General features: G+C 45.2%; 1 protein-coding gene across 4 annotated transcripts in view; it reads left to right on the forward strand.

Moving 5' to 3' along the window:
• The window catches only part of ZNF654 (zinc finger protein 654), a 1,580,889-nt gene that overhangs the window by 638,568 nt on the left and 920,115 nt on the right, over positions 1-22,206 (forward strand). For all 4 annotated transcript variants that reach the window (XM_044072140.1, XM_044072137.1, XM_044072139.1 and 1 more), the window contains exon 3: positions 14,756-14,837. In XM_044072140.1, coding sequence (XP_043928075.1) covers positions 14,756-14,837 — 82 coding nt within the window. The remainder of the gene's footprint in view (positions 1-14,755; positions 14,838-22,206) is intronic.

Here is a 22,206-nt window from a genome sequence, read left to right on the forward strand (position 1 = left end):
CCCACAAGCCAGATGCCTCTTCATATCCATCAAAAAGAGATGCTAGCTGTTCAGAATGCCCGGACGGCTTTCAAGGATCTACTTCATCCATGACAACTACTGATAAAGACGGGCAATACTGCAGTCATGTTGTACATAAACAAGCAGGGAGGCACACTTTCCTACCCCCTCTGCAGACAAGCCATGACTTTGTCGGACACAGCATTGACGTATCAAGTTCACCTGCAAGCACAATTCCTGCCAGGAAAGATAAATACTCTGGCAGACAAACTAAGCAGAAACCTCATGGATCCCCATGAGTGGAAACTGGATCCACAAGTCTTCAGCATGATAACAAGGAAATGGGGATGCCCAGACATCTATTTGCCTCCCCCCACAACTGCCAACTACTGAGATTCTGCACAAGGACTTATGACAAGCAAGCATGGAAAGTGGATGCCTTATCCTTCAGCTGGAAAAAACCAACAGTATATGCCTTTCCTCCACTGCCTCTCCTCCCCAAGGTACTCCTAAAGGTCAGACAAGAGAAGCCAAAAACGATACTGATTTCTCCAGACTGGCCACGCCAGCACTGGTACCCAATCCTAAAGAACTTGTCTCAAGGTCCAGCCTGGACATTGCCTCAAAATTTTCACTTATTGACCCAACAAAACAATCCGATCCTGCACAGCCAACTCAGGACCTTAAATCTGACAGCATGGTGGATAATGTAGCCATTCAGAACACTCCTCTCTCTCCAAAGCTGTGATGGATTTTATTTTGGAGGCCAGGAGGCCCAGTCCCAGAAAATCTTGTGCAGAAAAATGGAAGAGATTCTGCGCTTGGAACCAGGCACAAGGAATTGACACATTTGTACCAAATATTCCTAAGATTTTACAATACTTAACTGAGATGCTGGACAAAGGCCTATCCTTTTCATCAATTAAGATCCATTCCTCTGCCATTTCAGCCCATTACAATATGGAACCCACCTATCTTTTCTCATCCTTTAATAAGGCAGTACCTCAGAGGGGCCAAAAACATAAGACCTCCAAGGAGAGCACCAATACCTGCATGGGACGTCAATTATGTCTTGGAAAAACTCACACCGCCTCCTTTTGAGCCAGCCTCAACAGCTGATATAAAATTATTATGGAAAACAGCTCTGCTCCTAGCAATAACCTCTGCAAGACGTGTCTTGGCGTTACAGGCACTCATGGCTGTGGAACCTTTTATTATTTTCCATCCAGACAGGGTTTCTCTGAGGACAAACCCGACATTTATGCCTAAGGTGGTGTCCGGTGTGGCCCTTAACCAAACCATTCACTTGCCTACCTTTTATCCAAACCTACAGAACAAGGGTGAGAGACTTCTGCATTCTTTGGACATACACAGACAGATGTGCTTCTACTTGGACAGAACTTAAGCTTTCAGAAAGACTGAGCAACTTTTACTGGCATATCCTGCAGGATCACAAGAAAAGGCGATCTCAAAACAGACTATTTAAAAATGGATAGGCCATTGCATTCGTTTCTGCTACTCACAACATGACAAATCAGTGCCTAAGGGCATTAAGCCACATTCAACCAAAGCAGCAGCCTTCCTCAGAGGAGTACCAACCAAAGACATCTTAGAGGCTGCAACTTGGAGTTCAGTGCACACTTTTACAAAGCACTACCACTTACCTCTCTACTCTAAATCCAGAGCAGACTTTGCCACTGCAGTTCTGCAGGGCCTCATAGCCTCTCCTAATCCTATTTAGCCCCAGCCACCCATCCTCAGCTTTGGGATTCAACCCAAGAGTAATGACTGCAACAGTGGAACACGATGAACATAGTACAGTTGTGTACCTACCATAAATGTAGATGTTCAAGTGTATTCACTGTTACAGTCCAGGTTACCCTCCCACCATCCCCCTTTCGTTTTCTGGGTCTTATCTGTACTTCTTTATTCTATACAACCTATGTGGTGTATTTTGCTTGTAGATGAAGGAAATGTTTACTTTAGTGCATGCATGCATGTTTATTGACATTTTTTTAGCCTACCCTTTTGGGGGCATCTGACATCTGGGGCAAGAAAAACTAAAGAAAATTGCGTCAGCTGCATCTTTTATACCCCTGGCGCACTGACGTCAGGGAAGAGGCAACAGCAACTGACGCCGGACCAAGACTTCGGAATTTAGGCCGACTGTGGGTAGCCTGCCAGCAGGATAACCCAAGAGTAATGACTGCAACAGAGAATACACTCTAACATCTACATTTATGGTAGGTACACAACTGTACTTTATCCCCATGGCACCTGCCTCAGACTCTTTCCCTGATGTCCTTCAAGGATGCATCTGCAGTCCTTACAAATGGGTTGTCCTGTCGTCAGGCAGCCCTTCGGTCGGCCGGATTCCAAAGTCTGGGTCTGGCTTCGGCTGGTGGCGCACTTCACCCGACGTCATTGCGGCAGTTTTCGGGTATAAAGGCATCAGCCGACGCCATTTTCCTCAGTCTTTCTTGCCGTGTGGCGCCCGAAGCAGAAGCTGTTCGCAAGTGCCGGTCGGTCAGATCCAGAGATTACTACTACCGAATACTACTTCGAAGACTTCTATAAAGCTAAGTACCCCGTTGGGGACTCTTTCTTGCCTCAGCCGATGTCAGAGAAAGTTAATAACTGTTTATCTTGTGGGAAACAAATACCTCATAAAGATTTCCACTCTATTGCATACATTGTTTAGGCTCAGACCACGGCGTAGCAGCTTGTCTAGCCTGTGCTTCTTTAACCGGACGCTGAAGCGTCGCCGGACTTTGCTGAACAGATTTTCGGCTCGATTTTGCCTACATTATGCCGTCGGATCCTCCGACTATGCAAATAACTAAAAGCAAAGAAAAGGACCGACACTGCGGTCCGCGGTTTCGGCTGAAACCACGGCCAAGCAATCCACGAGTGTCTCTGTTTCGGCCGAAACCGAGCAAGCGGTTCTTTCTTCAGCCGATAACTTGCCTTCTACCGAGGCCTCTTCTATTCTGGTAGAACGGCTTCTGAAATCCAGCCTTCTGTTGCGATTTCACAGGATTTATCAGACACCATTCCACTAGATATTTCTACTCCTGCACGTGGAGCTGCTAGGCCTCCTCCAGCTATGTCTATTAAGGCCTTTGCCAGGGCTAAAGCAGCCAAAACTTCCAAACCAGTGCCTGCCAAGCCCCCCTCTCACAGGCCCAGCACCAGCTCCCATATGCTTTCTTTGGCACAGGATCTCATCACTTTAATCCGTGGATCCCAGCCTCATCCAGACAGGGCCTCTCTCCCTCCTCCAGAAAAGAGGCCTAGAGCAGAGCCCCCTGAGCCTGTAGCCACAGATGATTCTTCTGATGATTCAGAACATTCAGATTCCTGAGGCTTCTTATTCTCCTTACGAAGACTCCGATGCTGAGGAGTCCATCCCTTCAGCCTCTCCTCCTGAGGAATTTTCCTTTGGGGAAACCTTGCATGCTATGAGGAACAATTCCAGTGGCAGGGCCAAGATTTCTCAGACTCAAGAAAAAGGCTTAGGACCTTTCTACACTTACCACAGCATAGGCCTTTAGCTATTCCTCCAGTTCTGTCTGTTGTTGATGATGCATTTAATGATGCTTGCACTTCTCCTGATACTTTACCTCCGGCTCCTGCTAAACCAGATAGGTACTACAGGGTCCCGGACACTCATCACCACTTATATAAGGCCCCTTTTGCAGATCCAGAAACTCTCTCTCAGGGCCCTAAAGCTGTAGCAGCTACTTCTTCTAAAACCCTCCCTCTGAAAGGGATTCCAGGTCCTTAGAGATGGGGTAAAAAAGTTTACACCTCTGCTACCTTGTCAGCTAGAGCTTTGAACTGCCAATTTCATATGATTCAATATCAAGAGTTTATGCTTGACCAATTGACTAAAAAGCTGTCCTCTGAAGAATCTTTAGATAAAAAGTATGTTCAAGAAATGTTACATAGCATTCAGCAGGTTAGTAACCATTCTTTAAAATGTGGCTATAATGCACTGGAGGCTTCCTTTAGATCAGCCATGACGGGCACAGTTATCAGGAGGCATGCATGGTTGAAAGAACAGGCATTACCAGACCATATAAAATCTAAGCTTTTGGATGCACCTATGGACAAGGTCAATTTATTTGGTGCCCCCGCACAGCAGGTTCTGAAAAAGATGGAAGAAAGCAAAATCTGTGCAAACAGTAAAAGATTTCTTACAAGTTCAACCTCCAAGGTTTAGCAGGAATTGGCCCTCCAAGAATTGGTCCTTTCCGAGTCCTCTAAGGCACAAAGAGGCAGGAATAGGCGCTCTAGAGGCAGAAACCAATCCAGAGATGCCTACAGGGGTCGCCAGTGGCAGGGTAACAACCAACGAGGCACGGACACAGCCACCACCACTACAACAACTCAATCACAGTGACTTGGCGGTGGCACCGCCTACCAGGGAACAACTAGAAGCACCCTTAGGCGGAAAGCTAACCTTATTTTCAAGAAACTGGCACTGCATTACAAGAGAAAAATGGATTTTGCAAACTATAGACCAAGGTTACAGGTTACATTTCCATACTCTACCAGGAAAGAGAGGAATGCCAAACCTACCACCTACTCAAAGGGCAGAAGCTCTAAAACAAATATCTCAATTATTAAGAATGAGAGCTGTGGAAAAGGTACCATCTATGGAGCAAGCGAAGGGATTTTACTCCAGGCTCTTCCTGGTACCAAGAAAAGAAAACAAATGGAGGCCTATTCTAGATCTGTCTGCTCTAAACACATTCCTCATTGTTCCAAAATTCAAAATGCTGACTCTACAGCAGCTTCTTCCCATGCTGGGCAAGGAGTCTTGGCTGGTAACTCTAGATCTCAAGGAGGCATACCTGCACGTCCCCATAAGACCAATTTGCAGAAGATACCTCAGATTTCTTGCAGGATCAGAGCATTATCAATTCTCAGCATTGCCCTTTGGCTTATCTACTGTGCCCAGAGTGTTCACGAAATGCCTGGCATCAGTAATCGCTCATTGCAGACTTCAGGGAATTCAAATCTATCCCTACCTGGACGACTGCCTGATACAAGCGGACAACAAAAACAAATTAACAGAAGACTTACAAAGAGTCATCTACCTGCTACAAGCCCTGGGATACACAGTCAATACAAAAAAGTCAAGGCTGATTCCATCCCAAATAATAACTTTTCTGGGTGCAGAACTGGACACATCAAAACAAATGGCATTCCTAACTGCAGAAAAGAAAGAACAACTTCCTCTCTACTTCTTGGCATTAACAAAGCAGAGCCATCTAACTGCAAGAAAAGTGTTACAAGCTCTAGGCTTCATGGCATCCTGCATAATTCTGGTCCCTCATGCCAGGCTTCATATGAGAAAGCTACAGTGGTACCTAAAGAATTTGTGGTCTCAGCACAAGCACAGCCTGGAAACCAAAATTCCAATGATCCCATGCCTGAAGCAAGAGTTCTTATGGTGGGCTCAGGCCTGTCAATCAAACACAGGACTGCCCTTCAGCAAAAGTCATCCAAGACAAACTATCACGACAGATGCCTCAGACCTCGGTTGGGGGGCACACATAATGGACAAGTGCATTCAAGGCCTATGGACTCAAGACCAACTGCATCTGCACATAAATCTAAAAGAAATGATGGCAGTAAAATTGGCAATCCAGGCATTCAGACCTCTTCTCCATGAAGGCCAGCTGTTGATAAGGACAGAGAACACCACAGTTATGTGGTACATCAACAAACAGGGAGGCACACACTCATACCCCCTATGCCGGCTGGCACTAGACCTATGGGATGTGGCTCTGGGTTACAACCTTCAGTTACAGGCAATTTATGTACCGGGAAGGAAAACATTCTAGCAGACATATTAAGCAGAACTATAACAGATGCCCATGAATGGAAGCTGCATCCGGACATCTTCAAAGCCATCACAAGAAAATGGGGATTACCACAAATAGACTTGTTTGCATCCCCATACAATCACCAGTTGAAGAAATTCTGCACAAGGACTTACCACCCACTTGCTTGGAAGGTGGACTCCCTATCCTTCAGTTGGAAAAGCCTGACAGCATACGCATTCCCACCACTTCCTTTGATGCACAAGGTGCTTCTCAAGATCAAAGAGGAACGTCCGAGGATCATTCTGATAGCCCCAGACTGGCCAAGACAACATTGGTACCCACTACTGAGGAGCATGTCCAGGGAACAAATATGGAAGCTACCACTGATCCCATTACTGCTGACACAGAACAACTACAACATTCTGCATCCAAGCCTAAAAACTCTGCAGCTAACTGCCTGGAACATTACATGACAGAAATGAACCCAAATTTATCCCAAAGGGTTAAGGACATAATCCTGGAGGCTCGTAGACCTTCAACAAGAAAGAATTATGCAGCAAAATGGAAAAGATATCTCATCTGGAGTGCTGCAAAAGGGCAAGATGCGACACTGGTGAACATAGCCAACATCCTGGAGTACTTGGCTGAGCTCTACCACACAGGCCTGTCCTATTCCTCCATCAAGATACATGCATCAGCTATTTCAGCACAATACAGCTTGGATCCTCCTGTCTTCTCGCATCCTCTGCTCAGACAGTTTCTGAGGGGAATTAAAAATGTAAAACCTCCCAAGAAACCTCCATTGCCAGCATGGGACTTGAACTTTGTGCTAGAAAAACTGACTCTGCCTCCTTTCGAGCCAGCAGCTACAGCAGACTTGCAATACTTATCCTGGAAGACTGCCTTCCTGCTGGCAATAACTTCAGCAAGAAGGGTCTCTGAACTACAAGCATTAATGGCAGTACAACCCTTCCTGATCTTCCATCAAGATAGTGTCCATGAGAACAAATCCTACATTTATGCCTAAGGTGGTATCCAGAGTCTCTTTAAATCAGGCTATCCACCTTCCTACATTCTTCCCCAATCCACAGAACAGGGGAGAAAAGCTCTTACATACCTTGGATGTACACAGGCAATTACGCTACTACCTGGACAGGACAAAAAACAATAGAAAAACTGACCAGCTTCTGGTAGCTTATGCAACAGGAAAAGAAGGAAAACCAATTTCTAAACAGACAATCTCCAAATGATAGGAAATTGCATTAGATGTTGTTACTCCTACCATGGAAAGAAAACTCCAGAGAACATCAGGCCTCACTCCACAAGGGCCACAGCCACTACCACAGCTTTCTTACGAGGAGTGGCTACCAAGGACATTATAGAGGCTGCTACTTGGACCTCCGTGCATACATTTGCCAAGCATTATAACTTACCTCTATACTCTAGATCCCGTGCTGGCTTTGCCACTGCTGTTTTGCAAGGGATCCTGACTACACCATAATCAATTCTCATTTCCTCCTCCCCTAGTTTAGCTATGGTATTCTACCCATTTGTAAGGACTGCAGATGCATCCTTGAAGGACATAGTACAGTTTTGTACCTACCATAAATGTAGATGTCCGAGAGGAATGCATCTGCAGTCAGGATTACCCACCCTCCTTCCCCTCTGAGGTACTCCTAGGGTACTTACCAATCTTCAGCTAGCTTGGGGGGATCTATTATGGTGTATTTGTTTGTATATATGTACATACATGTTTATTTTGTGTGTTTGCTCTCTACTATTTGGAAACTTTGGCATTTATCCAAATTTAGCCTACCAAGAGGGCACCTGGCATCTGGGGCAAGAAACACTGAGGAAAATGGCGTCGGCTGATGCCTTTATACCCGAAAACTGCCGCAATGACGTCGGGTGAAGTGCGCCACCAGCCGAAGCCAGACCCAGACTTTGGAATCCGGCCGACCGAAGGGCTGCCTGACGACAGGACAACCCATTTGTAAGGACTGCAGATGCATTCCTCTCGGACATCTACATTTATGGTAGGTACAAAACTGTACTTTTTCTCAGCAGGAGAACCAGATTCTGCACCCTCCTCTTCTAACACTGAACCTAGCAGCCTGGCTAATTACCTAATCTCTCCTGTACCATCCCTCAGTAAACCTGTGATGGATATTTTAGAGGCAAGAAGACCTAGTGCTAGAAAATCTTATGCTGAAAAATGGAAAAATCCTGTGCTTGGAGCCATTCGCATGGAATGAGCACAGCAGCGCCCAATTTACCTCAGATTTTACAATACTTAACTGAGATGCTTCACAAGGGTTTGTCTTTTTCCTCCATCAAAATTCACGCCTCACCTATTTCAGCTCATTATAACACAGAGCATCCCCTCTTCTCTCATCCACTGCTCAAGCAGTTCCTCAGAGGGGCAAAAAATTTGAGAAGACACCCAGGAGTGCTCCAACCCCAGCCTGGGACCTTAACTTTGTTTTGGAGAAACTCACTCTCCCTCCTTTCGAGCCAGCTGCTACTGCAGACTTAAAATTTCTTTCTTGGAAAACATCTTTCCTTTTAGCAATTACTTCAGCAGGAAGGGTAACTGAATTACAAGCCCTTTTGGCAGTGGAGCTTTTCATCATCTTTCATGCGGACAGGGTGTCCCTCAGAACCAATCCATCCTTCATGCCCAAGGTTGTATCCAGTGTGGCTCTTAATCAGTCCATTCATTTGCCAACCTTCTTTCCCAATCCACAGGACAAAGGGGAACGGATACTGCATTCTTTAGATATGCACAGACAACTCTGGTTCTACTTGGACAAGACTAACCCTCAAAGGAAATCTGAGCAACTGCTGGTGGCATTTGCTGCAGGGGCAGAGAGGAAGGGTATTTCAAAGCAAACCATTTCTAAATTGATAGGCCATTGCATTCTTTTCTGCTGTAAGCACCATGGAAAACCTATCCCACAGGGGATCAGACCTCACTCCACCAGGGCTGCATCTACCTCTACAACCTTTCTCAGAGGAGTCCCTACCAGGGACATCCTAGAAGCTGCTACCTGGAGTTCTGTTACATACTTTCACTAAGCATTATCATTTGACAGTTTTCTCTAAATCCAGAGCTGGCTTTGCCACTGCAGTCTTGAAGGGACTTGTAGCTGGTCCTAATGCTATCTAATTTCCTCCTCCCAACCATAGCTTTGGGGAATCTACCCAAATGTAATGACTGCAACAGTGAAACACTAAGAACATAGTACAGTTGTGTACACTTACCATAAATGTAGACGTTCGAGTGTATTCACTGTTGCAGTCCTGGTTACCCTCCATCCAGACCCCTAACTTATTTTGGCTATACCTCTGCTTTCCTTTACTAGGCTTAAAAGCTTTTTGGTGTATTTGCTTTTTTGTTAGAGGTATATCATTGTATTTCTATAGTTAATTGCTTCCCATTAGGGGGCACCTGACATCTGGGGCAAGAAAAACTGATGTGATGGCGTCTGCTGCATTTTTTAAACCCATGACAACCTGACGTCATGGAAGAAGGGACAGCAACTGACGCAGGACCCAAGACTTTGTTAATCAGGCCGACTGAGGGCTACCTGCAAGCAGATAACCCAAGTGTAATGACTGCAACAGTGAATACACTTGGACATCTACATTTATGGTAAGTGTACACAACTGTACTTTATTAGTCAGCTTTGCAACAGGGGCAGAGGGCAAGGCCATTTCAAAGCAAACAATATCTAAATGGAAAGCACATTACATCCATTTCTGCTACAAACACCATGGGAAACCAGCCCCGCAGGGGGTCAGAACACATTCCACTAGGGCAACATCTACCTCAACAGCATTTCTCAGGGGAGTCCCTATCACAGGGACATCCTGGAAGCTGCTACCTGGAGTTCAGTGCACACTTTCACCAAGCACTACCATTTGCCTGTCTTCTCCAAATCCAGGGCAGGCTTTGCAACAGCAGTCTTGCAGGGCATTCTAGCCAGCCCCAACTCTTCTTGACTGCTTCCACCCTTCTGCTTTGGGAATCCACCCAAGTGTGATGACTGCAACAGTGAAACACGAAGAACATAGTACAGTTGTGTACACTTTACATAACTGTAGATGTTCGAGTGTATTTACTGTCCTGGTTTCCCTCCCTCCAGCCCTTTGGTTTCTTTCTCTCTCTCTAAACTCTCTGTGCCTTTTACTCCCCCCTTTCAGGGGTATTGGTATTGATGTTTACTTTTTACTAGTGGTGTTTTCTTCCACCATAACTTAGTTCTCTATTGGGGGCTCCTGACATTTGGGAGAAGAAGAACTGATGTAATGGCATCGGCTGCCTTTTTTTATACCCCTGACGAACTGACGTCAGTCCTGGAGCGACAGCAACCTACACAGAAATACTAAGTCTCTGGTATTTGGGCCGACTGAGGGCTACCTGCAGGCAGATAACCCAAGTTTGACTGCAACAGTGAATACACTCTAACATCTACATTTATGGTAAGTGTACACAACTGTACTTTTCACATGCTGACGTACCAGCAACATATCATGGAACTTGTTAAGCAAGAAGTAACCACCTTTACAGACTGTGCAGAAAATAAAGAATTGCATGAGGTTATGCACTCTGCAAGCCAAGTCAGCAAGCATACATTGCACTGTGGCTTTGATGCCCCAGAAGCATCTTGCAGAGCAGCAGTCACTGGTTCTGTACTGAGAAGACATGGTTAGCTTAAGGAGCAGACCTTGCCAGACCATGTCAAATCAGTTATTAGATGCTCCTTTCAACAAGGGCAATTTGTTTAGCACCAAAGCAGAAGAGGTTCTTAAAAAAATGGAAGAAAAAGCTAAATCTGTGCAGACAGTTAAAGAATTCTTACAAGTACAGCCTCCCCTATTCAGTAGGCATTGCCCCTCGAAACACTGGTCCTTTCCAGCCCCCTCCTAACCATCTCAAGCTAGACCCAGGGGAAACGGACCACCCAGACTACAGTGTCGGGATATGCAGGGCTCTAAGCAATGGAGTGCCCCCACCCCCATAACAGGGAGTCGTATGTCACTTCTTACGGAAAGAACTCTCTACTCCACTCACCACCTCTGCCCAAGTGCTTGTGCCCCTAGGAGGAAAATTTGCCCTTCATCCAAAAAAACTGGATATCCATCGCAAAGACCGATGGGTCCTCAATATTGTAAGGGGTACAAATTCTACTTCCACTCTCGGCCAACCCCCAAAGGGTTCCCAGACCTTCCTCCAAACCAGTGGGCAGCAGCACAAAAACCATGTCCTATCACTGCTCTCTATCAGGGCTATTCAGCCCGTTCTGGCAAAACAGATAGGTCAAGGATTCTATTCCAGATTTTTCCTGGTACCCAGAAAAGACTGCTCTTGGTGCCCAATCCTAGATCTTTATATTCTCAACACCTTCCTGCTGGTACCAAAATTCAGAATGCTTACCCTACAACAGCTTCTACCTTTGCTAGCCAAGGATGCCTGGTTAGTTACCCTAGACGTAAAAGAAGCCTATCTGCACATCCCTACAAAGGTAGTCATGCAGGAAATATCAACGTTTCAAGGCATCATCAGTTCTCTGCACTTTCCTTTGGCTTATCCACTGCTCCCAGATTATTCACAAAATGCCTGGCTCCAGCCATTGCTTACTGCAGCAGAGAAATATCCAAATTTACCCGTACTTGGACGACTGCCTGATTCAGGCAGACAGTCAGGAATTGCTGTTGCAGCACCTGACATTGTAAAAAACCTTCTCACATCCCTGGGGTACCCCATCAACGAAAAGAAATCAAAACTGGTGCCCAGTCAAAAGATTGTATTCCTGGGAGCAAGCTTGGACACATCATCCCAGATGGCATTCCTCACTTCAGAAAAACAGGTCTATCTGACAGCTTATTTCAAACAAATGGCCACCAGAACCCAGCTGCCTACAAGGAAAATACTGCATGCCCTAGGGTTCATGGCCTCATGCATCCTGCTAATTCCATAAGCCAGACTGCATGTGAGTAAACTTCAGTGGTTCTTCAAGTCTTTGGTGCCAACATTCTCAGGACCTGGAAACCGTCATTCCTATCATAACCTGTCTAAGGACAGTTTTTCTTTGGTGGACAGCAGCATGTAACCACAACAAGAGACTGCCCTTTTCTCAACCCCACACCTCCCAGACCCTAACCACAGACACATCAGACTATGCCTGGAGAGCACACATGGACGGCAAATGCATCCAGTGACACTGGAGCCCAAGTCAAATTCATCTGCACATCAACCAGAAAGAGATGCTAGCTGTGCAGCATGCCCTGACATTTTTCAGATCCCTACTCTCTCCAGGACAACTACTGATAAAAACAGACAACACCACAGTTATGTGGTACATAAACAAGCACGGGGGAACCCACTCTTACCCACTCTGCAAGTTAGCCATGGCCCTGTGGAACACTGCCTTGGACATGCAAGTCCACCTGCAAGCTCAATTCCTGCCAGGCAAACAAAATTCACTGGCAGACAACTTAAGCAGAAATCTCCTAGTCCCATACGAGTGGCAATTAGAGCCCAGCACCTTCAACCTTTTGACTCAGAAATGGGGGACCCCAGAGGGTGGAGATCTGTGCTTCCCTCTGCAACCACCAGCTCAGCAAATTCTGCACCATGAACCCTCACAGCAGGGCCTGGAAAGTGGATGCCTTATATTTTCAGTGGGTAAATCTCTCAATCTATGCCTTCCCACCTCTGCCCCTTCTCCCAAGAGTATTACTCAAAATAAGACAGGACAGACAAAGGACAATTCTGATTGTCCTGGACTGGCCATGCCAGCACTGGTACCCACTCATGCACATCGTGACACCGGTGCCACCCTGGCACCTGCACCAGAACCCAACACTGCTCTCTCAGCAGGAGGGACAGATCTTGCATCCACAACTGCAAACCCTAAATCTTGCAGCCTGGCTTATCCCTTGAATTCTCCCCCAGCAACCCTAAGCAAGCAGGTGCTGGATGTCATTCTTGAAGCCAGAAGACCCAGTACAAGAAGCTCCTATGCGGATAAGTGGAAAAGGTACTGTTCCTGGAGTATATCTAAAGGAGAGAACACAAGTCTGCCCTCCCTGCCTCTAATCCTGGATTACTTAGCAGATCTACTCCACAAAGGCCTGTCCTTCTCTTCCATTAAGATACATGCCTCAGCCATTTCGGCTCATTACAACACTGAGCCACCTCTCTTCTCGCACCCTCTTATCAAACAGTTCCTGAGAGGGGCAAACAACTTAAGGCCACCAAGGAGAGCACCCACCCCTGCTTGCAACCTTAAATTTGTACTGGAAAAGCCCCCCCCCCCCCTTTGAGCCTGCAGTGTCAGCAGAATTAAAATTCCTCTCTTGGAAGACAGCATTGCTTCTGGCCATCACTTCAGCTAGAAGAGTGTCTGAGCTACAAGCACTTATGGCTGTGGAACCCTTCATTTTCCATGCTGACAGGGTTTCCCTCAGGGCAAACGCTTCCTTTATGCCTAAAGTGGTGTCCAGTGCGGGTCTCAGCCAATCCATATATTTACCAACCTCCTTCCCTAATCTTCAAAATAAAGGGGAGATGGTTCTCCTCGCTTTGGACGTGCACAGACCGCTCAGATTCTATGTTGATAGGACTAAGCCCTTCAGAAAATCAGACCAGTTACTAGTCAGCTTTGCAACAGGGGCAGAGGGCAAGGCCATCTCAAAACAAACAATTTCTAAATGGATAGCACATTGCATCCATTTCTGCTACAAGCACCATGGGAAACCATCCCCTCAGAGGGTCAGAACACATTTCAGTAGGGCAACATCTACCTCTACAGCATTTCTCTGGGGAGTCCCTACCAGGGACATCCTGGAAGCTGCTACCTGGAATTTTGTACACACCTTCACCAAGCATTACCACCTGCCTATCTTTTCCAAATCCAGGGCAGGTTTTGCAGCAGCAGTTCTGCAAGGCATTCTAGCCAGCCCTAACTCTTCTTGACTGCCACCACCCTTCTTCAACTTTGAGAATTTACCCAAGTGTGATGACTGCAACAGTGAAACATGAAGAACATAGTACAGTTGTGTACACATCATAAATGTCGATGTTTAAGTGTATTCACTGTTTAAGTCCTGGTTTCCCTTTCTCCAGCCCCCTGGTTTCTTTCTTTTTCTCTTTCTAAACTCTCTCTCTCTTTTTCTCCCCCCTTTCAGGGGTATTGGTATTTACTTTTTACTGGTGGTGTTTTCCCCCACCATAACTTAGCTCCTTGTTTGGGGGGGCTCCTGACATTTGGGGCAAGAAAAACTGATGGCGTCTGCTGCCTGTTTTTATACCCCTGACGTCATCCTTGGAGCGACAACATCCAATGCAGAAATACTAAGTCTCGGGTTATCGGCATGCAAGTAGCCTGCAGTCGGCCCGAATACCAAAGTGTGATGACTGCAACAGTGAATACACTCGAACATCTACAGTTGTTAAGTGTTCACAACTGTACTTTCTAGCCTCCCTTTCTCTGAAAACAAGAGGGCTCTAAAGGTTTAGTGCCCTAACCACTGACTTTATACATCCGTCCACAATTTCTTCAGTGATTAGGGCATGTGGAATGCTGGCCGGTTATCAAGTCTTGGGCAGGTTATAACCCATATAGGTTAGGCTCTTGTGCAGTGAGCTATTCTAACATCTACAGTTATGGTAAGTAAACTCACATAACCACTTTTTGCTGTGAACCATCTTCCTTCATGTTATTAACAAATGTGTTTTCCCTTGAAGATGGTACACTGTGCTTCTATTTGGTTTGAGTCACTTTGGAAAAACAAAGCACAGAAGTCTGTGTAAAATTTTAAGTGAAAATTTTTAAGTGAAAACCACTACTATTGCTATTGTTTCAGTAATAATTCACAAGTGCTGAGCTTTGATATCTCTTTTTTTCTAGGAGTTTTTTTGAGTTGTTGCTGTTCTTTGGCAAGGATGAATTCTCAGAAGACCCTCTGAGTGACATTCATAATACACTGCAGGTACTGTCTTTTACTTGTAAAATAAGAAATGTGGCAGCACTTCAGTCTGAAACACTTACTCTCTGAGTTATAAAATAGGCTAGAGGCTGTGTTTGAGTGACAACACAGGCTGGTACAGTCATTAACATTGATGTCTCACTGTCTGGTTCACAATGGGGAGTGCTTGCACATAGGAAATCTCCCTGGAGGAAAGTTGAGGGAGAGAACTTCTGTATGTTCTTTTCAGATTCAGTGTTTGCCTTCAAAGAAGGTTTTTATTTTCCAACTCAAGTCTTTTTCTGTTTCACTGAGGTACACCTTCAACGCCTCAACAAAGATATAGAAAATGTCCAAATGCTGGACCCCACGCAGTTTGGCTTTGTGAAAGATGGAGTCATGCCTGCTCAACCTGGTTGACTTCTTTGAGTCAGTCACCAGGGCTGTGGATGAAGGTAAGGCAGAGTGCATACAGCCTAACTCGATCTGGCCAAGGACTTTGATACCCATTTCTCACTTTGGAATTATTGATAAACTCACCAAACTAGGCATGAACATCTATATCACTAGGTGGGTTGCAAATTGGCTCACAGAACACACATGTGAAAGTAGTGAACGCCAAGTCGGACTGCTGACCGAGTCCTACAGGGATCGGTCCTGGGTCCTCTCCTGTTCGGCATCTACTTAAAGTCCAGGCCAACACAAAGGGACTCTGGCTGACCAAGTTCGCAGACGACTGCAAGCTGAGAGCCATTATTAACTCCCCAAGTGATGCAGATGTCCTACAGAAAGGCTACACTGAGACCACTGACTGGTGTCATAACCATGGCCTTAAGCTTAATGCCAAAAAATGCGACATCCCCTTAGGCAAAAACTCCGTTCCCACTAATTGCCACATTGATGGGAGCCCACTGAAGGCGTTATAAGAGATCTAGGAACGCAGATTGACAGCAACCTCTCTTTCGACCGCCACATTGCCATTGTGGTTAGAAAGTCCTGTGTGCCACATCTCATTACCAAGGGTTTTGCATCCTGGAAGAAAGAGGTCATCATCTCTTTCTACTCTTCCCTCATTAGACCAGTCAGAGTATTATGCCCCATTTGGCATGTACCTCACTAGACACTTGCAACAGCTGGAGAGGCCACAGAAGTACCTCACAAAGAGGATCCTAGGCATTGAACATGTGTCCTGCATGGACAGACTCCAAAGACCCTAGCTATTCTCTGTCTCATATCGCCTACTTAGAGGCGATCTCTGCTTGACTTACAAAGCCATGTCTGACCCAGCTCTGTTAGAAATGCTACATCTAAAGATGCCTCAATCCCTCTGGACCACACACTCCAGAGACCTCAACCTCATTACCACAATCAACAGAACATGCTGGTGGGACAGGTTCCTCACCCAGAGACTGCCCATGCTCTGGAATAGACTTCCCATACATGTCAAGCAGAGCACCTCGCTGTCTCTCTTCAAGAGAAATCTTGATGAGTAGATGCGTAATAGAAAGTACACCCCGGGGATCATTTTAGTGGATTTACTTGATAGAGGCACTAGGGATTAATGTCAGGCAGCACGATGCCTCGGCACTTCTATGGGCTAGGCTTGTAAAGGCTCCAGGGCTATTAGCCTAGTACACACCTATGAACCTAATCACTTCAGCATTTCCTTTGATGAACACTGAAACATTTGATGTGACCTGAAGAGGGGTTGTGGAATGTGTTTTGAAAATCGAAGGAACCTCTCCTGCCCATTTGCCATTAATGAAGTCCACTCTCGCCTATGGAACTGTAACGCCAAACTAAGTAAAACACATAAACGCTTCCAGTCCAAATCACAGCCAAGTCCACTCTCGCCTATGTTTTAGTTCAAACTTTAGATTTATTTTCTCCCTGCAGTATAGTTATGGTTTATTAAGGTATCCGAAAGCTGCTTGTACTTCATAAAACTTTAAATGTGATATCTTGCCTTCATTCTTAACTGGTTGGGTTCGGAACCGATTCTGTCTTCCGACTCAGCTGTATACAAAAGCTTGGGGTCTTCCACTAGCAAGTGGCTGTATCCCTATCCCATCATGCTGTAGGAGAGCTCCTCAAATCTCATTTGCAGCTAAATATGATTAGGTGCTTCTATACTGGCTCTGGCTAAGTGGAAATTTCTTTGCTTGTTTATTGCATAATTGTTGTTCTGCTTCTTTGGATACAACTTCTAGAGTTTAATAGATACTTTATTTAGTATTCAAGTGTTTGCTTTTGTTGTTTTTTTTAGCTTTTGGCCATCGTTTTTCCTCTAGGCCTTTTCCCTTCCCTATCGCATTTTAAATTTACTTTCTTAAGCCTGTTTTAGTTAGAGGGCTTCTTTGTTTTAATTTTTATTAATAAATTAATTTAAATTAGAGAGTATTTTGTGAAGGGTAATTCTTTTCCCCCTTTACGTGGCAGCTCATTTAAATTAGAGGGCTGCCGTTGCCCGTTTCAGTTAGAGGGCTCCTTTTTTCCACCCCTTCTAACTTTAAGCAGTTTCGTTGGAGAACTGCCCCCTTTCTGCTGAGTGATGGTCTCTTCTTGGTGTGCTTAAAAAAATAAATTTAGTACTAGCTTTACTTTATATTGGTTAGTTGTTGTTGTTATGGTTATATACCAACATGTTTAAGGAACCCAAAGAAGCTAAACCCTTTGGGTTCAAAAATTGTGAAAAGTGTAACCAGAAAATGTCACTTACTGATGGTCACACTATTTGTGTATAATGCCTTGGGGCAGTTTATTTATAGGAATCCTGCGCCATTTGTCACTCATGCAGCCATAGAATGCTGCTTGAGAGGAAGAACAAGCTGATTTTAAGAGGTTTAAGACCCTCTTAATTGAGGCTCTTGAAGGTCAGGGCACTTCTAAATCGACCAAATCTCATTCTACTAAGTCCGAGAAGTGGGGAGAGGTTATCCTCTTCTAATGGCCAATCTGAGCCACTTAAACATTGGCAAAGGTAGCATCCCTGGAGCAGCAGACTGCTGGGCCTGAAAAGTCTACTTCCTCTTCTCCTGTGTTGGTGCTGATGGAGTTTGTTACGGAGCCTGATGTTTTTCATGTTTCACTGTTGCAGTTATTACATTTGGGTAATCTGCTGGCAGGTTGCTCTCAGTCTGCCTGATTAACAAAGTCTTGGGTCCTGTGTCTGGTGCTGTCCCTTCTTCCATGACGTCAGGGGTATAAAACATGTAGCCGACGCCATTACATCAGTCTTTCTTGCCACGCGGTGCCTGAAGCAGAAGCAGTTCGCAAGTGCAGGTCGGCCGACTCTTGAAATTTTCGTTTTCAAGTTTCAAAACCGAAGTCTTCAATTAAAAGCTAAGTACCCCATTGGGGAAACTTTTTCTTGCTCCTTACCGATGTCAGCAAAGGTTAATTGCATTACTTGTGGGAAGCAAATACCTCGATTTTCATTTGTACTGTATTCCTTGCCTAGGCCCTGACCACAGCGTACCTTGCTGTCAGTTTTGTGCTAAATTTAATCAACGCACTATTAAACGTCTGTATATTTTTGCTTCTAAATATTTTGGCTCACAATTTAATTAGAAATGTCCAGAAATGTCATCTGTTAGCAATCCGACTACCGGAATACCTAAAAAACGCAAAGAAAAAGACAGACTGTCGAGGTACAAAACTGATGACGCTTCTAAGCCAGTCGCCAGTTCGCCAGTACTCAGTGAGGCGCTTTCGCAGCCCCTGATACCCGCTACTTCTGATTCGCAGGCCTCTACTGAGATCCATTCGGAGTCTGGTATGCCACAAGATGCTTCAGTTATGGAACCCGCGGGTGTCTCTACCTTAGATGGGTCCGGAGCCGCTGTGCAGGCACCGGCTTCTGAGGGTGTTTTCAGGCCTACAGATTTGTATATTAGACCGACGCTATCTTCAAACTAAGGCCAAAATCTATGTCTAAAAAAATGATGCCTGGGCCACATGTGCAGGCCCCTATGCCTAAAAAACAAATCAAAATGGCTGAGGATTTAATTACTCTGATCAAGGGTAGCCAACCCTCTCCTATGAGGCCTAGGCAAGACATTGATTATGAATCTTCTGAACAGGATTCTATTTCTTCTGACTCTTCTAATGAACAGGATTTGTCTATACCTACTTGAGGACTCTCATGCAGAAGATTCCATTCCTTCTGCTTCTCCCCAAGGATTTTTCTTTCCGGGAAACTGTGCATACCTTAAGGGAACATTTCCACTGGGAAAGTCAGGATTTCTCCGAGTCTAAAAAGAGACTTGGGGATTTTCTTCTTCCTCAGCATAGGCCTTTGGCTATACCTCCCGTTCTAAACATTGTTGATGTTTTGTTCAGAATCTAGTATGGCTCCTGATTCTCTGGCTCCTTGTAAGCCAGACAGATGTTACAGGGTTCCTGACTCCCACAAATTCCTTTTCAAAAATCCTATGGCTGATCCTGAAACTATTTCTCAGGGTCCCAAGGGTATTAAAGTCTCTACTGCTAAAAATCCTTCCCCTTCTGATAGAGATTCCAGGGCACTGGATAGATGGGGTAAGAAGGGTTTACACTTCTGTAACCTTGGCGATCAGGGCTTTAAACTGTCAATTTCATATGCTTAAATATCAACAGCATATCATGGGACTACATAAACAGAAATTGTTAATTTCTGACTGTGTGGAAAATAAAGATTTACAGGATTTATTGCATTCAGCTGAACAAGTTGGAAAACATATTTTGCAGTGTGGTTTTGATTCTTTGGAGGCCTCTTGCAATGTCTGTGCTAAGAGATGCTCAAAGAGCAAACTTTGCCTGATCATGTTAAAGCAAAATTGTTGGATGCTCCCTTACAACAGGATCGTCTCTTTGGTAATAAGGCTGAAGAAGTTTTAAAAAAAAGATGGAAGATCAAGCTAAATCTATGCAAACTGTGAAAGATTTCTTACAAGTGCAACCTCCAAGATTTAGTAGGCACTGGCCTACTAATAACTGGTCCTTTCCAGTTCCTTTGAGAGTCACTCAAGTCAAATCCAGACATTCCAAAGGCTCCAGATTTCAGTCGCAAGGGACTTTCAGAACAAAACAATGGGGTGCCGCCTCCTCCAAATCTGGAAACATCAAGGCACCTCCCTGTGCTAAACAGTCTCAATGACTTCCCTCTACACTCACCAAGCACTTACCTTTTAGCCGCCCCTTTGGGGGGAAAACTGGCACTTCATGCACAAAACCGGCAACTGATAACCCAGGACAAATTAGTTTTAAATATAGTATCCCAGGGATACAGATTTCATTTACACACGTTGCCGATCCCAAATGGATGGCCAGACCTGCCCCCAAATCAGTGGGCAGAGTCACAGAAACAAGTTCTGTCCCTCATGAACATGGGGGCTATTCAACCAGTACCAGAAGAGGAAAAGGGACAAGGTTTCTATTCAAGACTTTTCCTGGTACCCAGAAAAGACAAATCATGGCGTCCAATACTGGACTTATCTACTCTAAACACATTTCTGGACATTCCAAAATTCAAGATGCTGACTCTTCAACAGTTACTTCCTATGCTAGGCAGAGATGCCTGGTTGGTAACTCTAGACTTAAGAGGCTTACCTGCATATCCCAATCGGGGAATCTTGCAGAAGATACCTCCGCTTCAAAGCAGGCTACTTGCATTACCAGTTCTCTGCACTGCCCTTTGGCTTATCTACTGCTCCCAGGGTCTTCATAAAGGAAACAATGATTCCTGTCATACTTTGCCTGCAACTAGAGTTCCTATGGTGGGCAGAGGCCTGCCACCAAAACAAGGGACTGCCATTCACTCCACCCCCTGCCTCCCAAACCCTAACTACAGACGCATCAGACTATGCTTGGGGGGGGGGGGCTCATCTGGCAGGGAAGTGCTTTCAGGGCAAATGGAGCCCAAATTAAATGCTCCTTCATATCAATCTGAAAGAGATGCTAGCTGTACAGTATGCTCTGACGGCCTTCAAGGACTACCTTCATCCAGGGCAGTTGATGATAGACAGAAAACACCACAGTTATGTGGTACATAAACAAGCAGGGGGTGGTACACATTCCTATCCCCTTTGCAGACTAGCCATGGCATTGTGGAACACGGCCTTGACATACCTAATACAACTACAAGCTCATTTCCTGTCAGGAAAGCTGAATACTCTGGCAGACGAACTAAGCAGAAATCTCATGGACCCATACAAATGGAAACTGGAACCATGGATTTTCAACATGTTGACACGCAAATGGGGGAGTACAGACATAGATCTTTTTGCCTCACCCCAGAGCTATCAGTTGGACAAATTCTGCACAAGAGCTCATCACAAAAAAGCTTGGAAAGTGGATGCTCTATCATTCAGCTGGAAAAACCTATCAGTCTATGCTTTTCCCCTTCTGCTCTGCTCTCCAAAGTTCTACTAAAAGTCAGACAGGACAAACCAAAAATGATTCTGATTGCTCCAGACTGGCCTCGCCAACACTGGTACCCACTCCTGCGTAATGTCACACCTTCCTCCGTGGCACCTGCCTCAGACACCTTACTTACTGTCTTAGCAGAACAACCAAATTCTGCACACTCTGCTCCAAACTTTGAATCTTGCAGCGTGGCTAATCACCTAAATTCACCCTTAGCAAACCTGTGAGGGATGTCATTTTGGAGGCAAGAAGGCCTAGTGCTTGAAAATCTTATGCTGACAAATGGAAAAGATTCTGTGCCTGGAACCAATCACAAGGAATAAGCACAGCAGTGCACAATATTCCTCAGAATGTACAATACTTAACTGAGATGCTTCACAAAGGCCAGTCCTTTTCTTCCATAAAAATCCATGCCTCTGCCATTTCAGCTCACTACAACACAGAACCTCCCCTCTTCTCTCATCCTCTGCTAAAGCAGTATCTCAGAGAGGCCAAAAGCTTAAGACCACCCAGGAGAGCTCCAACCCCTGCCAGGGACCTCAATTTTGTATTGGAAAAACTCTCTCCCTCCTTTCGAGCCAGCTGCTACTGCAGATTTAACATTACTCTCCTGGAAAACAGTTTTGCTTTTAGCAGTCACTTCAGCTAGAAGGATTTCTGAATTACAGGCTCTTACGGCAGTGGTGCCTTTCATTATTTTTCTTGCGGACAGGGTGCCTCTCAGGACCAATCCACCCTTGATGCCTTATGTAGTATCCAGTGTGGCTCTTAATCAGACCATTCATTTGCCAACTTTCTTTCCCAATCCGCAGAACAATGGGGAGCAGATTCTACATTCATTGGATGTACACAGTCAACTTAGATTTTCCTTAAACAGGACAAAATCTCTAAGAAAATCTGAACAACTACTGGTGGCATTTGCTGCAGGGGCAGAGGGAAAGGCTATTTCAAAGCAGACTATTGCCAAATGGATAAACCATTGTATTTG

This window comes from Protopterus annectens, chromosome 5.part0 (assembly GCF_019279795.1).
Source record: "Protopterus annectens isolate FY-2018-M chromosome 5.part0, PAN1.0, whole genome shotgun sequence".
Lineage (NCBI taxonomy): Eukaryota > Metazoa > Chordata > Ceratodontiformes > Protopteridae > Protopterus > Protopterus annectens.